Raw genomic sequence first — 14,974 nt, forward strand, 5'->3', positions numbered from 1 at the left:
GTCGCCTGCCAATGATAGATCGATTTCTAGAAATAGAAATCAATCTACCAAGGGTAGTGTTGATTCGATCTGAAGATCTGCTGCACGGTTCAGCATCGCGTCGTGTCGCGTCTCCAACAATTTAGCTTCATCCCTTTTTAAACAAAATAATTACTTGGCATGACTAATCTAGTTTCTAAGGATGTAAAAGGGAGATCGATGGAACTTGGATTCCATCTATCTCCCTTCGGGTCTCCATTCGCAGCAACCTCCTCGTGGTGAGACCTGGGTAATATTATTTACGTTTAATTAATAATCGTATCGCTCTTAGCTGGGTAATGCAATTATTAATTAAAAACTAAATAATATTAGCGAATTGGCTGCGATCCGCCTTGCATAGGTCATCATGAATATAGAGCTTCTTCGCTAGGTTAGTTTTGATTCTCATTGATTCATCAAAGATTCTAGAGCATTGTCAGACGAGGTATACGAGTGGATCTTTTACCCAATATATCTTTTCGACCCATTTTTATGGGGTCTCGAACCCCCATTATCATTTTCGTGCTATTTGTAATATTACCAACAGATTTAGAAATGAATTTCAATCCCTACATAGTCAACTCACATGTATTTATGCACACACTACAGCTGTCAGCCCATCAATACTAATTCAGTGAATAGTTTGTCAACTGACCACCATCCATGAAAAGAGGGTGCTAAAATCATCCCTGAATTTTTAAGTCGGTATGGCAATCAGATTGGGCCACTTTCACTCCATAAGGTGTAAGGTCTACTCGTATACATCGTCTGTGACAGTACTATCATATTTTGATTATTGATAAAAAAAAGAAATACTTTTTACTATTCCTATGTACGAGCGTACATATGCATACACCTTACCTCCGTTTTATTTATTTATTATTTATTTATAAAACGTGCTATCAAGATTTCGAGGCATCAATCGGTATTTGGGAAAGGTACATTAAAACACATTAACACACGTACTGTTTAAGTTATTGATAAACCATCTTTTTATTTCAGTTTTTTTCTGTTTTTCTCATGTCTCATTTGATTTACAATTTATGAAACAGTGTAAATGCAACATGTGTGTTAAAGATCGTGTGTACGTATACACACAAATAACACTGATATTATACTTTTACTAACACCAATTAAATCGGTGTCTATAATGGTTTATTAATGTATTTCATAGTAAAAATAATTTAAATTAAAAAAATAATTTAATCCCTAAATCTTTCTTTAGACCATTTGAACTAGTTGTGACATGTACACTAGCTACATGTGTAACATTTAACGAACGTCGATCGCTAGAATTAATAATTCACGTGTGAGAATTAGCAACCAGACGTTTACGGTATATTATAATATAGAAAAAGATTAATATCAGATGAAATTAATCATTCTGAGAAAACAAATTAAAAATTATATAACAATTTGCTCCGTAAAAACGAGTCATTAACAAAATCAGCTGTGCTTGGTCCTGCAATAGTGATACTATTGGCAGTAATTAAATTTGTTCATAAACCTTATATTTCCTGGATATCATTATACTGAAATATCCTCAGCCTTTTCCCCAGTTAATTTCATTAAGTCGGAATGAATTCTAAAATGTAATCTCGATTCTAATGGATATCCAGTAAAGTTTTTTCTGCAATAGGAACAATCACAATTAATTGTCCGTTAGTGCATACTACATAGACATTTAAAAAATTCGATAACAAAGAAATTACTTAGCATCTTCCAGAAATCCAATAGCAAGTTGAATGTTTCCTTGATCTTGTGCCAACAAAGCTAGCTCTACCGTTGCGTAAGGAAGTATGTAGGTGTCCTCCTTAATTAATTTATCCAACCTGAGAACACGTGTTAAACAATCCTCGGCTAATAAAGGATGTTTCATCTGTCTTAAACAAGCACCCTTTAGAAGCAACAAGAGCGCTTCGTTATCCGTATGGAAATCAGTTTTCCTAAAAAGTAGCTACATTAATAGGTGCGCGTAATATCAAAGCATGAAATCAATTGAAAAGACTTACGACATTTTTGTAAGTTCCTTCTCAGCTTCTTCCACCAGTTTAAATATATTTAATATTAAATCTTGACGTTTGCCAACTATTCGGAATAAATTCCACACGTACATAAGTTCGAATACAGGAAGGACTAGATTTTTTTTCTGAGCAAAATAACGTTCAGTTTTTTTAATTACAAACTTCTCCATTGGTAATGACTTTCCCGCTATGCGTTGTTTAAAGATAGGCGCTTGCATCATTAAAGTGTCTATCAACTGTTTCTCTTCGCTTTTAGACGGTGGTTTCTGCATGATAAGTATCACAGCTTTGTGATATAAATAAATAGTACGCGACCAGTTTGATTCGTCGGCTAACGTGCTAGCGAACGTCGCAGCCCGACTCCATTGCTGCAGAGAACAATGTGCCCACATTAATTCCCAAAAACAAAGGTGATGAAATTGAGGCCATAAGTCTTGGCTCTTCCAGGACTTAGTATACCATTCTATGGAATTCTCAAAATTTCCTCTTGCCAATTCTAATCGCCCCTTGAAAAACAAAAACCAAACACCGTTCGGATAAAGACTTAATTCTTCTTCTAAAACTTTTTCACACCAGCCAAGATCACCGTCTGTGTGACTCAGCACAAAAGATACTATTAAGTTGTAAGATAAAAGAATCATCGCGCACAACACATGCCTCAGCCCTCTTCTTCCTCTGTATCCTGCTTCTAATTCCGATAAACCATACTCCTGTTGATAAAAGCAATATCACGTTATCGCATAATAAACTTTCATCTACAACTGTTTTTCACTGTTTTAGTACCTTGTTGCCAGAAAATCCAATAAATTCTAATAGTTTAATAATTTTCGCGGGTAATAGTGAAATCATCTGAAAACATGCCAAGCAGTTATTGCACCATAAATGCGAATAACTTTATGGAACGAAGATAATATTATGTACGAACCAAATTAAATGCTCCGATTCCCGTGCGAACGCCGCTTTCAAAATGTATTTTATGAGCATCGTTTTCCCACGTACGGCTATTTAAAATTGTTAAACATTCCCTGAAGAAAGATAACATACATAGAACAAAAGCATAATTATTCGACGACAGATTGGAATGGATAATTCTCGGTATGATTTGTTTACTTATACGACAGAAAACAGGTACGAATTTTCAATCCAGCTTTAACAAAGCTGACCAGAGTTTCATCTTCCACAAACGTGAGCATCGATTTTAAAAGAAGTGACTCGGCATAACAGAGTTCCGCATGCACTTCCTCTGTAACATTAATTTTCCATCATTCCTTCATACTTTATGCTCAGTAATACTACCGGTGCACGATGTCGTTAAAGTGGGAGTAATTATTTAATTAGCTACTAACACTGTAAACATGACAAGAGATTCTAGACATACTCGCGTAAACACGTGTTTCCTACTAAATGATGCATACAAAAATAATGAATACTTGCAGAAGACAAGTTATCCATTATACCGGGCAAGGAACATAACTTGGTCCGAATTATTTTCGTTATTACTAAATCAAATAGTGTTGCGTACGCGATGTATTTTAAGAATTGCTGAGTATCCGAATACTACATGCTTCTCGAGAAATATCGTTCGACAGATCGTGCATTTTATACAGAAAGCAACAGATAGCTCAGTTAAAAATGCTGCATCATGCAATGTACTTATATGTATACGTATACAAACCAATTGTGTAAGTATCGTAATTAGTCTTCTTGACCATTTTGCCAATATTTTGCGTTAATGTCACGTGTTTACGTTGTTTTAAGCATACGCTCATACACTGTTTTACGGCTGCAGCTGCTTTTTCAATGTATTTCTGTAACATAGATTACAGTAGATTATTAAAACGACATATTTCCAAAATATTGTAATTTATTGTGATTTATTACTTGTTCGAATGTAAGAATGGCTTCAAGAAATGCAAATACACTTGTCCCTAAAGAGTGGTACATGCTACTGTCTGCCCATGGTGCCATAATTTTTCTTGCTTCCTCAAAATCATTGTTGAAAAAGCAGTGTATTGCTTTCCTTGCTTCCATTATTGCTGTATCCAGATCCATGGTAGTAGGTCTACAAAGTACAAGTAATTTAACATGTAAATACATATATGTATATATATATATGTACACTTATTGTCAACTGTACTTACTCTGGTATGGACTCGTGAGCATCTTGAAACTAAAATGTGAATAAAATCAAGATTTTGACAATCATAGGATGGTTGATATTAGTGATAAAAATTGTTTCTTCGACATCATGTGTGTATACATACCTCATCTTCTTCAATGTCTGACATTTTAAGTTAGTGTTTATAAAATGCCTGAAAAAAATAATCATGAGTATAAATTCTTCTATTTAATGGCATTTGATAATATACAACAATTTGTATTTACATAAGTACAACACATACAGCAATGAAATATCTTCACACTTAGAAAGAGTTACTCATATACAATTAAGGTATCTTCTAGCAGATCTTTTTATTCTAAAGAAATGTTAATTATTTGTGGGTGAAAGTTATTCCTGAAGGCAGATTTCTCAAGTGTGCTCCTTCAATTTTAGGTCATTATTTCTCTAGTTTCATATTGAAATCACATTTCATAGAGTTGAGAAATAAATTAATTTTTGATCAGTGTACTTGTCTATATGACATGATAAAATCAACCGTATTAATTCTTTTCATATTGACAGAGATTATGGATTAATGATTAATGGTATCAGCGATATGATAAAGATAAGATTGCTTTCCATACATACATACTAATTTTTAACAAGAAATAATAATATTAAATACATAAAATATCAAATAGATGAGAAATACTTACGTTTGAATGATCACAATTTTATTATACAAAATAAGAAAATCGACTGTGAGGCGGAAAGAACCCGGAAACGATCTGAAGTAGAGTGTTACGAAGAAAGTATAATTAAGTTAACGTGGCGATGCGATAGACCTAGATCTCGTCAGTAAAGAGAAAATCACTGATTGCACGAGAAAAAAAATATTGGTTCAATTGGACAATCGGCCCATTTAATGACTGGTATATATTAAACTAATATGATGTATAATTTATAGAAATCTCCACTGAAATCAAATGAGTCGTTTTATTTACAAACTTACCATTAATCCAACAAACGTCAAACAGCAAAGGGATCGATTTACGAAAAAAACTGAAACTAACGTTTATGCGTAGTCATTTCTAAATAACGCGATCCGATTCTAAATGTGTACACTGCGGAATAAAAAGCGATTATGTGCTTCCTTACATTTTTACGCTTAACATTGGCTAGAATTCTTTAAATACACCGCTACAAACGTGACAGTGTAGAACGCACGCGATCGACTAACGAAGCAGTAATGTCAAACAGAGGCCCAGAGATACCAGATTGTGCACCGGGTGCACTACTCACACATGCCCGATCACGCGTACGTGAGCGCATAGAGTTTCGGAAAGTTGACAAAGGCAAACTGATACATGCACTCTTTCTCGATTCCCCGAAGGTACCCGAAGTAATTTCGAACCGTCTCGTGGGAGTCGAGAGAGCCGCCCAAGTTTGTCGAGGAATGGTTCGTTATTTTCAACGATAGATGGCGTTTATTTTTCGACCTCAAACCCCCTGGTGCTAAAACGCCCAAGTTTGTCGTGGAATAGTTCGTTACCTTCTACGATAGATGGCGCTTATTTTTCGACCTCGAACCCCCTGGTGCTAAAACGTCCAAGTTTGTCGTCGAATAGTTCGTTACCTTCAACGCTAGATGGTACTTATTTATCGACCTCAGGTCTTCTCGTACTAAACGCCCAAGTTTGCCGTGGAATAGTTCGTTACTTTGTTACTTATTGAGAAAGACGGCGAGTTGCATGAGGAATCCCATATGATTTTAACAATGGCCAGTGGCTCAGCTAGATTATAGTATTTGGATGCTTAAAATAATTAGATATCAAGGCAATATATTGCATTGTATTTATTAAACGAATAGAGATCTTAGGCTTACAAAGGTATACATATTCGTAGTTTGCACGTTTCTTTCGACAAGTACATGGTATCATATCGCGTCAAGCATAATACACATTAACTTGAGACTATCTGTACATCAATCTAATTAATAAACAGTGTCTAAAGCTTCTTATTATTATAATAACTGCATTAGTGTCTACATAAGTGACTGCAATGTCCGTTTAGTTTGTCCGTGATGCTCCCTGTGCATAAGTAAAGAAGGTGTAACCCATCGGTGGTACATGATTTGCACAGCCATTTACCGTAATAAGCCCAAGTTTGTTGTGGAGTAGTTCGTCATTTGCAACGATAGATGGCGCTTATTTTTCGACCTCAAACCCCCTGGTGCTAAAACGCCCAAGTTTGTCGTGGAATAGTTCGTTACCGTCAACGTTAGATGGCGCTTATTTACCGACCTCCAGCCCCCTGGTGCTAAAACGCCCAAGTTTGTCGTCGAATAGTTCGTTACCTTCAATGCTAGATGGCGCTTATTTACCGACCTTCGTGGAATAGTTCGTATCAACCACGCTAGATGGATTTCTCGACAAACTTGGGCGTTTTAGCACCAGGGGGTTTGATGTCGAAAAATAAGTGCCATCTATCGTTGAGAAGAACGAACTATTCCACGCAACTTGGCGGCTCACTCGACTCCTACTCGAGAATCGAGAGAGAGAGAGAGCATGTGTCAGTTTGCCTTTGTGACTTTCCGAAACACTACAAATTCACGTACATACGCGTGATCTGTCATCTCTGGTGTAAACCAGAGATGCCAGACGAAGTGCCGAGTGCATCGTGGACACGTCTCATGGGAGTTAAAAGAGGCAGGCTCACATTTACCTTCTCGCTCTTGAACAACTGAAATCCGACCTCACGTCAACGGCATACGATTCGGAATCTCGACTGCCCAGGTATTTTTATTTGCCTTTCCTAGAGTTCATTACTGAACTCTGCAAATTACTCGTGGTTTCTATTTGCCTCTGATGACCTCTGATGACCAGTGCTGACGAAAGTACAGAACTCCTGACAACTTTTGACACCATACAGCGACTGTTACTGGCGGCTCCTGATTGCAGCTTGCCTCTGCTGGACTCTGCTGACCATTGCTTATATTTCTGACAACCTATAACGATTACTACTGACTTCTGCTAACCTCTGTTGGTCTTTCCTGATCTCTGTCAACATGGGCTTGTCTCTGCTGAACTTTCGTGGCCTCTGCTGAACACTACTGACCACTGCAAGTATTTCTGATAATGTATAACGATTAATACTTACTACTGCATGCCCCTACAAGTCTCTGCTTGCCTTTGCAGGTTTCTGCTTGCCTGTGCATGCCTTTGCTGGCCTCTGCTCAACACTGCTGACCACACCTGATGCTTCTGACATCATATAACAATTACTACATGCTATTGTTGACCCCTGCTGATCTCTGCTTGCCACTGCATGCCTCTGCTTGTCTCTGCTGACCGCTGCTGACCACCTCTCATGCTTCTGACAACATATAACGCTTACTACTTGCTACTATTCGCCCCTGGTGATCTCTGTTTGCCACTGCTGACCTCTGCTGACCACCGCTTATATTTTTGGCAATGTACAACGATTACTACTGGCTACTGCCACCCTCTGCTGACCTCTCCCAGCATCTCCCGACCTAAGCTGGCCTCTGCCAACATCTCCCGACGTCAGCTGACCATCGCTGACCACTGCTGACCGCTTATATTATAATATAATATGTTTATATGTATTAAAGTTTTGTATAATGTAAATCTATGACAATAAATGATATAATTTCAAAGTATTCAATGTGTTCTCATCATTTTTTACCGTCCTTTTCCTCTCCAAATCATTCTCTTACCTATAAGATGCGTACCACCTTCTTTGCAAGTTCACCAGCATTTTAGAAATGTTCCGGGAACTTTGGAAATCCGAATTTGACCTTGACCTTGGCCCAGTTTCGAAAGTGGGTCAAGGCCATTCGAATCTTAGAAAAATTCCGGGCAGTTTGAGAATCCGGATTTGGCCTTGACCCAATTTCGAAAGTAGGTCAAGGCCATTCGAAATTTTAGAAAAATTCTGGGCACTTTGGAAATCCGGATGGCCTTGACCCAATTTCGAAAGTGGGTCAAGGCCATTCGAAATTTCAGAAATCTTCCGGCCGACTTGGAAATCCGGATGGCCTTGACCCAATTTCGAAAGTGGGTCAAGGCCATTCGAAATTTTAGAAATCTTCCGGCCGACTTGGAAATCCGGATGGCCTTGACCCAATTTCGAAAGTGGGTCAAGGCCATTCGAAATTTCAGAAATCTTCCGGCCGACTTGGAAATCCGGATGGCCTTGACCCAATTTCGAAAGTGGGTCAAGGCCATTCGAAATTTCAGAAATCTTCTGGCCGACTTGGAAATCCGGATGGCCTTGACCCAATTTCGAAAGTGGGTCAAGGCCATTCGAAATTTTAGAAATCTTCCGGCCGACTTGGAAATCCGGATGGCCTTGACCCAATTTCGAAAGTGGGTCAAGGTCACCGACATTTCAGAAAACGCTCCGGGCACTTTGGAATTCCAGTTTTAAGTAGAGAAACGGTTTCTTATAACTAAGGGAATAATGGGGAGAGGAAAAGAAAGGTAAAAGTGATGAGAACACATAGAATTCTTTGAAATTATATCATTTATTGTCATAGATTTACATTATACAAAGTTTTAATACATGTACATCATGTTAGAAGTTGTTAACAAAGGTCAGCGTGGTCAGCAGGGGCCAGCAGAGGTCAGCAGAGGGATGCAAAGGCATGCAGAGACTAGCAGGGGCAAGCAGTAGCAAGTTGTAATCGTTATACGTTGTCAGAAGCATCAGGGGTGGTCAGCAGAGGTCAGCAGGGACTGGGAGAGGCCAACAGTAGCCAGTCGTAATCGTTATACGTTGTCAGAAGTAACAGGAGTGGTCAGTAGCGGTCAGCAGAGGCCAGCGGAGGCTGGCAGACGTCAGTAGTAATCGTTGTACGTTGTCAGAAATATAAGCGGTGGTCAGCAGAGGCCAGCAGAGGCTGGGAGAGACTAACAGTAGCCAGTCGTAATCGTTATACGTTGTCAGATGTAACAGGAGTGATCAGCAGCGGTCAGCAGAGGCCAGTGGAGACCTGTTGACGGGAGGTCGGATATTAGATAAGTCAGTAGTAATCGTTATACGTTGTCAGAAATATAAGCGGTGGTCAGCAGAGGGCAGCAGAGGCTGGGAGAGGCTAACAGTAGCCAGTCGTAATCGTTATACGTTGTCAGAAATATAAGCGGTGGTCAGCAGAGGCTGGGAGAGGCTGGGAGAGGCTTACAGTAGCCAGTCGTAATCGTTATACGTTGTCAGAAATATAAGCGGTGGTCAGCAGAGGCTGGGAGAGGCTGGGAGAGGCTTACAGTAGCCAGTCGTAATCGTTATACGTTGTCAGAAATATAAGCGGTGGTCAGCAGAGGCTGGGAGAGGCTAACAGTAGCCAGTCGTAATCGTTATACGTTGTCAGAAATTCCAGGAGTGGTCAGCAGCGGTCAGCAGAGGCCAGTGGAGACCTGTTGACGGGAAGTCGGATATTAGTTGTTCAAGAGCGAGAAGGAAAGTGTGAGCCTTTCTCTCTCGACTCCCACGAGACGGTCCGAACTTACCTTGGGGCAGCTTCGGTGAATCGAGAAAAAGGGCATGCGTCATTTTGCCTTTGTCGACTGTCCGAAACTCCACGAGCTCACGTACGCGTGATCTGACATAGTGTGATAGAGCACCTTTGGTGCCTTTCTGGTATCTCTGGATTATGCCAAATCTGGCCACACTGACAGAGACCCCTTTTTGGCAATGTAATGGAGTTCATAGACCGTTTATAAAGTTCTTAAATATTAGTTAAATCCATGTTGAAAATCCTGACTTGTTCAAATATAATTATATTCTTAATATTTAGGCGTAATTCCAAACGTTGGTGGTCGAATTCCAGTTTGAATGGTTATCGTTGGAAATGGCGCAGGAATGATAAGGAAGCTAATGAATACCTAATCTGTGTAAGACAAAAAAGCATTTAACGCTAACTATATGCCTCGTTTATATCGTGGTATCAGCTGCTTATAAACCCAGCGTCATAATGATTCTACGCCTTGCGTTTACGTCACGCTGCTGCAGCGACACTCTCTGGTGTTACAACCTTGCGACATCTAAAATTTTTGTACGAAGCAGGAGGGAATTTGTTTGACGTGTTGTATTCTCTTCAAACAGAACGATTTATACCTCCTATTATATGTATGCAATAACCACCGTTTATTGAAGGTTGACACACATACACACATATTCAGAAACATAAAATGCGCTAATGTAAGTGTAAGATGCAAGATAAGCGGTGCAAAAACACACACCTAAAGCAATTTATTTAACGAACATTTACATCTACGCATATCATAGAGGTCGTAAATACTGTGTTGACTTACCAAGGCAAAATTTCGTATTTCGTAGGTGTGTTAATATTTCATGAACGAGACAAATGCTTTAAAACTTTTCGGAAAATAGAAAATTACAATTTTTGCTGCTTGATGAATGTCAAGAAACTACTTAACTTGTATTTTACGATCATGAACATTTATGACGATACTTTCTTGTTTATTTTTTGTGTCATTAAACGTCAATGAACGTTCCTTTAAATCTATTTATTTAAGGTTGCACTATACAGGGATTTTCTGCTAAAATTAAACGTTCAAGATTTTGTTAGAATGTAGATGAACAAAAATAAAAGAACCATGAATTTCGCATAAATCATCGATTTAATAAATCATTGTAAATTATAAAAAAATATTACAGATCAATCCATTATGTATATTACGTATGTGTTATGTAAAGTGAACCACGCGAATTGGTTGCTGATACGTTAGAAGAGGATACGCGACTTGAAATAAAATAATTAATAAAGAAAAGTCTCTGAAAATCAAGTTGTACTGAATTCTAGTAAAACTACTTTCCCTACCGAGAATTTCGTTTCACTGACAAATATCTTTTACATTCGAGAGGATTACGTTTGTATATTAATATTCCTTCAGTCTTATTGGTAGAGTTTTTCTACATTTATTTGGACATAGGTACTGAAACAGCGTTTACACGAAAAATCGTTACAATTTTATATCGTTTCGTTATTAAAGTATCTCAACAATTGTACAAGAACAAAACTGTTCTATTATTATAGACAGGATGCGTATTTTGACACTATTGCTTTCAGTGAAAACCGTCGATATGTAAAAGCAATAGTAATATACATTTCATAAAGTGTAATTTAAAAAGACAGATTAGTAATAAATAATATGTGCATGCATGGAAAATTTAATCTAGCCATTTCTTCGGTGGCAGCACTAGTATAAGCTTGTCATACGTCAAAAACAGTGAGCGTTTTATCAGACAAAGTTTTAGCGTAATGTATTGCTTATAAATTCAGGAAATTTTGGATAGATATTCTCTATATCGCATATTCATCAACTGGATTCATTTCCTCAACGATCTTCGTAATTTCTACTTGCAACCACTTACCTTATGCATGTAGTAATCCATACTCTAAAAGCTACGGAACGATTCAAATGCTTCTCAAATTCATTCAACGTTGACGTAATTACTTGATTGCGTAAACATTTTTTAAACGTAAGAATATTATTTTCCACTTTTTCTTTCCACTAATCTTAATCCAAATATTTATGACGTGTAACATAACCTGCTTATAATAAGCGGTACTATGGAGCTCGATTTCATAATGCCATCTCCTTTGTTTTCTTATTATTTTCAAATGCCTTCTTACGCCGAATTAACGAGGTGTATTTAGTTTCAACTGTCATTTCTAATAGGTCAAACTATTTAAAAAAGCAATCTTTGTGTAAATATTTTGGTTTGTTATCTTTCCTTTTGCTAAAGATAAATTGAAAGACAAGCAATGTAAGTTTGTCTGTATCTTACGCGATGTAACGCGAGTCAGTAGAATAGCATATAATTTTATTAATTTTTGTTGTTCTTATTGTTCATTGTATTACAATATGGCCCTTGTAATTTTTAATATCTACCACAAGAGGTATCAATGGTATCAATTTTTATTTCAGTAATTGTTTATGAGGGAATGAAGAACTTGTATTGCTTCTTTGGTTGTCTTAAAAAAGTGGCAGGTGCCATTTAACATAATTTCTAATAATTATGGAAAATCAAAATCACCTTGGTCAAACTTACCAAACTCATCAATCCTTTTGGAAGAAGAATACACACGCAGTGCCAGGCAGGTGTGTATACTTTATGTTGCTTTATAAATGATAACAATTACTTCAAATAATTATATAATTGTTTATATGTTAAACACATAACAAAAGACCAAGTCCAAAACAAGATGGTAAAGTTGGTAAAATGGGTGCTACAATGCTTGTATCTGGTAATTTAACCAATACAGTATCTGCTAGTGGAATTACATCTGGAGGCAGTGGAGGATCTACATCGTTTCAAGACTTTCAAGAGAGCGTAGATGATGCTTGGGACTCTGGAGATGATGAATTCTGTACTGTTTCTGATGTGAAAATATCAAAAAGAGTTAGTCACTCTGCTGCTCTCAGTGTCATTAATAGTCATAGATCCAGGAAAACATGTTTAGACTCAGGGACAAATTCAAAATCTTCGCAACGGATTCAGGAAATCATTCCTGAGGAAAAGAAAGCAGAGGCACTCCAAAGATTAGCTGTTCAACCTCTGCATTTGCGAAATGCTAATCTATCCATGCATTGCCAAGTAAATAACAGTCAACATTCCATGGATGATACGGATATAAAATATGGTGCTTCCCCACAGCATAGACCTACACAATTTCCGGGCAGGCCGCAGCCGCTTAGACAAACGAATGCTCCTACCAAATTTTTTGTACCTTCTAAAGAACAAGGTGTATATCGTAGAGTAATTATTTTTATGTTAAATTAATCTCAATATTTTCTTACATTTTACTTGTTAATCCTTGTAGATGGCGAAAGTAAAGTAGATAAATTTCAATCCCTTTTGGAAGCTTCTGTATTAAATTTAGATGAATTAAGGCAGCTATCATGGTCAGGTGTACCTGCAAGATTGCGTTCTGTTACTTGGAGGTTATTGTCTGTAAGTAAGAAAGGTAAACTATACCGTATTTTTATGTTTAAAGTAAATATTTTGTTTGTATATTTAAAACTGCTTTTTGTTTTTAATAATGCAGGAGTATTTACCAGCTAATTTAGAACGTAGACAACATGTATTGGAACGTAAACGTCTTGATTACTGGAATTTAGTAAAACAGTATTATGACACTGAGAGAGATGAAGGATGTCAAGACACATATCATCAAATTCACATTGACATTCCTAGAATGGCACCCATTATTTCGTTGTTTCAACAGACAACAGTGCAACTAATTTTTGAACGGATACTTTATATTTGGGCAATTCGTCATCCTGCTTCTGGATACGTCCAAGTACGTAAAATTACACTATCTTACGCGAGTTTATGTATTTACATATACGATCTTCGAAACGATTTTTGTATCATTTTTATCTTGATTTATTCCTTTACTCTTTTTCTTAGGGAATGAATGATCTAGTAACGCCTTTCTTCTTGGTATTTTTACAAGAAGCAGTCCCTATATCAGCATGGCAGGATTTAGAAAATTATGATGTCGCGTCTTTACAAAAGGAACAAAGAAACATTATAGAAGCAGATAGCTTTTGGTGCTTATCTAAGTTTCTCGACGGTATTCAGGATAATTATATCTTTGCTCAATTAGGCATTCAGCACAAAGTAAATCAGTTGAAGGAACTTATACAAAGAATCGATGGTATGCACCTAATTGTTAAAAGTTTTGCTGTTATTTTTTTCTTTTGGTACAGTTACATTTGTATAACTTGTTTTTCCAGCGCCGTTACATCAGCATCTCCATAAACACGGTGTAGATTATTTACAGTTTTCCTTTCGGTGGATGAATAATTTGTTAACAAGAGAAATTCCTGTTCATTGCACGATTCGTCTGTGGGATACTTATTTAGCGGAATCCGACCGATTTGCTTCGTTTCAACTTTATGTGTGTGCCGCGTTTCTTCTTCGTTGGAGACGACATATACTTCTACAACCCGACTTTCAAGTAAGTATTAAACAAATATTGTGATTCAACGCATGCGAAGAGAAGACAAGATTGTAGGCAATTTGTTATTTTCGTTTAGGAACTGATGTTAATGCTACAAAACCTGCCTACCCAAAATTGGACAGATTCAGAAATAGGTATATTGGTCGCGGAAGCGTATAAATTAAAATTCACATTTGCCGACGCTCCCAATCATCTGCAGGCACATGATACCAGGTGACCAATTTACAATGCGTCTAGGTAACGATTATACATTAGTGGCCAAATAACATTGGCACAAATGGTTTTGTGCTAAGTTGTACCTCCTGTTTTACGGCCATCATGTGTATTATACGTATAATTACATGATTACATGAGTATAATTACATGATTCATGGCTATCTTAGGTTGTTTCAAACCCGACAAATATCACTTCATTTTTTGATCTAAAAAAGATCTATAATTTTATTATGTTTTTTGAAGATTCGATTGGTTGTTAGAGATTTTATCATTCTTCTTTTTCTTATCATCAGCATTTTTTTTTTTAATAAGCTGAAATGTAATCGTTACGATAAATTTGCTCGCCATCTTTCAGTTTGCAAAGAAAAGGTTAGAAACAAGCTGAAATACGAAGAGTGTACGCGAATCGGTTGCCATTTACGATTCGTATTATATTTGTATAGTATGTTTTGAATTATTATACACAGATAATATATAAGCAAAAGGTTTTATAAATCGATTGCGACTACATGGTTGTCCTTTTATGCAACAATTACAAGTTATTCTGTACACACGTAAGTCTCCGACCTGTACACGAACGACAACTTTGTTTTTTTT

At 37.2% G+C, this 14,974-nt stretch overlaps 2 protein-coding genes across 6 annotated transcripts; one reads left to right on the forward strand and one right to left on the reverse strand.

Annotated features, from left to right (window-relative positions):
- Positions 1–986: 986 nt before the first annotated feature.
- On the reverse strand, positions 987–5,490 carry LOC143341136 (tetratricopeptide repeat protein 39B). Of its 4 annotated transcripts, none has more exons than XM_076763817.1 (12): positions 5,156–5,490; positions 4,445–4,519; positions 4,307–4,354; positions 4,184–4,212; positions 3,924–4,104; positions 3,718–3,850; positions 3,153–3,285; positions 2,968–3,067; positions 2,826–2,891; positions 2,031–2,752; positions 1,731–1,964; positions 987–1,648 (listed from the first exon to the last, which is right to left on the reverse strand). In XM_076763817.1, the coding sequence occupies exons 3-12, from the start codon at positions 4,328–4,330 to the stop codon at positions 1,546–1,548; spliced, it is 1,725 nt and encodes a 574-aa protein (XP_076619932.1). In that variant the 5' UTR covers positions 4,331–4,354; positions 4,445–4,519; positions 5,156–5,490; the 3' UTR covers positions 987–1,545. The 4 variants fall into 4 exon arrangements, with proteins under 4 accessions (XP_076619932.1, XP_076619931.1, XP_076619933.1 ...); XM_076763816.1 differs by having other exon boundaries at positions 4,445–4,676; XM_076763818.1 differs by having other exon boundaries at positions 4,428–4,676.
- Positions 5,491–11,368: 5,878 nt separating this feature from the next.
- On the forward strand, positions 11,369–14,703 carry Tbc1d22 (TBC1 domain family member 22). Of its 2 annotated transcripts, XM_076764204.1 has the most exons (9): positions 11,369–11,670; positions 12,120–12,293; positions 12,381–12,789; positions 12,850–12,937; positions 13,016–13,146; positions 13,241–13,495; positions 13,606–13,855; positions 13,935–14,158; positions 14,238–14,703. In XM_076764204.1, the coding sequence occupies exons 2-9, from the start codon at positions 12,211–12,213 to the stop codon at positions 14,376–14,378; spliced, it is 1,581 nt and encodes a 526-aa protein (XP_076620319.1). In that variant the 5' UTR covers positions 11,369–11,670; positions 12,120–12,210; the 3' UTR covers positions 14,379–14,703. The 2 variants fall into 2 exon arrangements, with proteins under 2 accessions (XP_076620319.1, XP_076620318.1); XM_076764203.1 differs by having other exon boundaries at positions 11,370–11,670; positions 12,381–12,937.
- Positions 14,704–14,974: the final 271 nt, after the last annotated feature.

Source organism: Colletes latitarsis, chromosome 4 (genome assembly GCF_051014445.1).
Source record: "Colletes latitarsis isolate SP2378_abdomen chromosome 4, iyColLati1, whole genome shotgun sequence".
Taxonomy (NCBI): Eukaryota; Metazoa; Arthropoda; class Insecta; order Hymenoptera; family Colletidae; genus Colletes; species Colletes latitarsis.

Excerpts from the sequence above, each read along its gene's own strand:
- LOC143341136 (XM_076763817.1), bottom strand. The coding sequence starts at position 4,330 with ATGTCAGACATTGAAGAAGATGAG. Across the intron at positions 3,068-3,152 it reads ACCTGTTTTCTGTCGTATAA|GGAATGTTTAACAATTTTAA; the intron begins GTAAACAAATCA and ends ATCTTTCTTCAG. Across the intron at positions 2,753-2,825 it reads TTGGATTTTCTGGCAACAAG|GAGTATGGTTTATCGGAATT; the intron begins GTACTAAAACAG and ends TTTTATCAACAG.
- Tbc1d22 (XM_076764203.1), top strand. The coding sequence starts at position 12,211 with ATGGAAAATCAAAATCACCTTGGTCAAACTTACCAAACTCATCAATCC. Across the intron at positions 13,496-13,605 it reads CTGCTTCTGGATACGTCCAA|GGAATGAATGATCTAGTAAC; the intron begins GTACGTAAAATT and ends TCTTTTTCTTAG. Across the intron at positions 13,856-13,934 it reads ACTTATACAAAGAATCGATG|CGCCGTTACATCAGCATCTC; the intron begins GTATGCACCTAA and ends TTGTTTTTCCAG.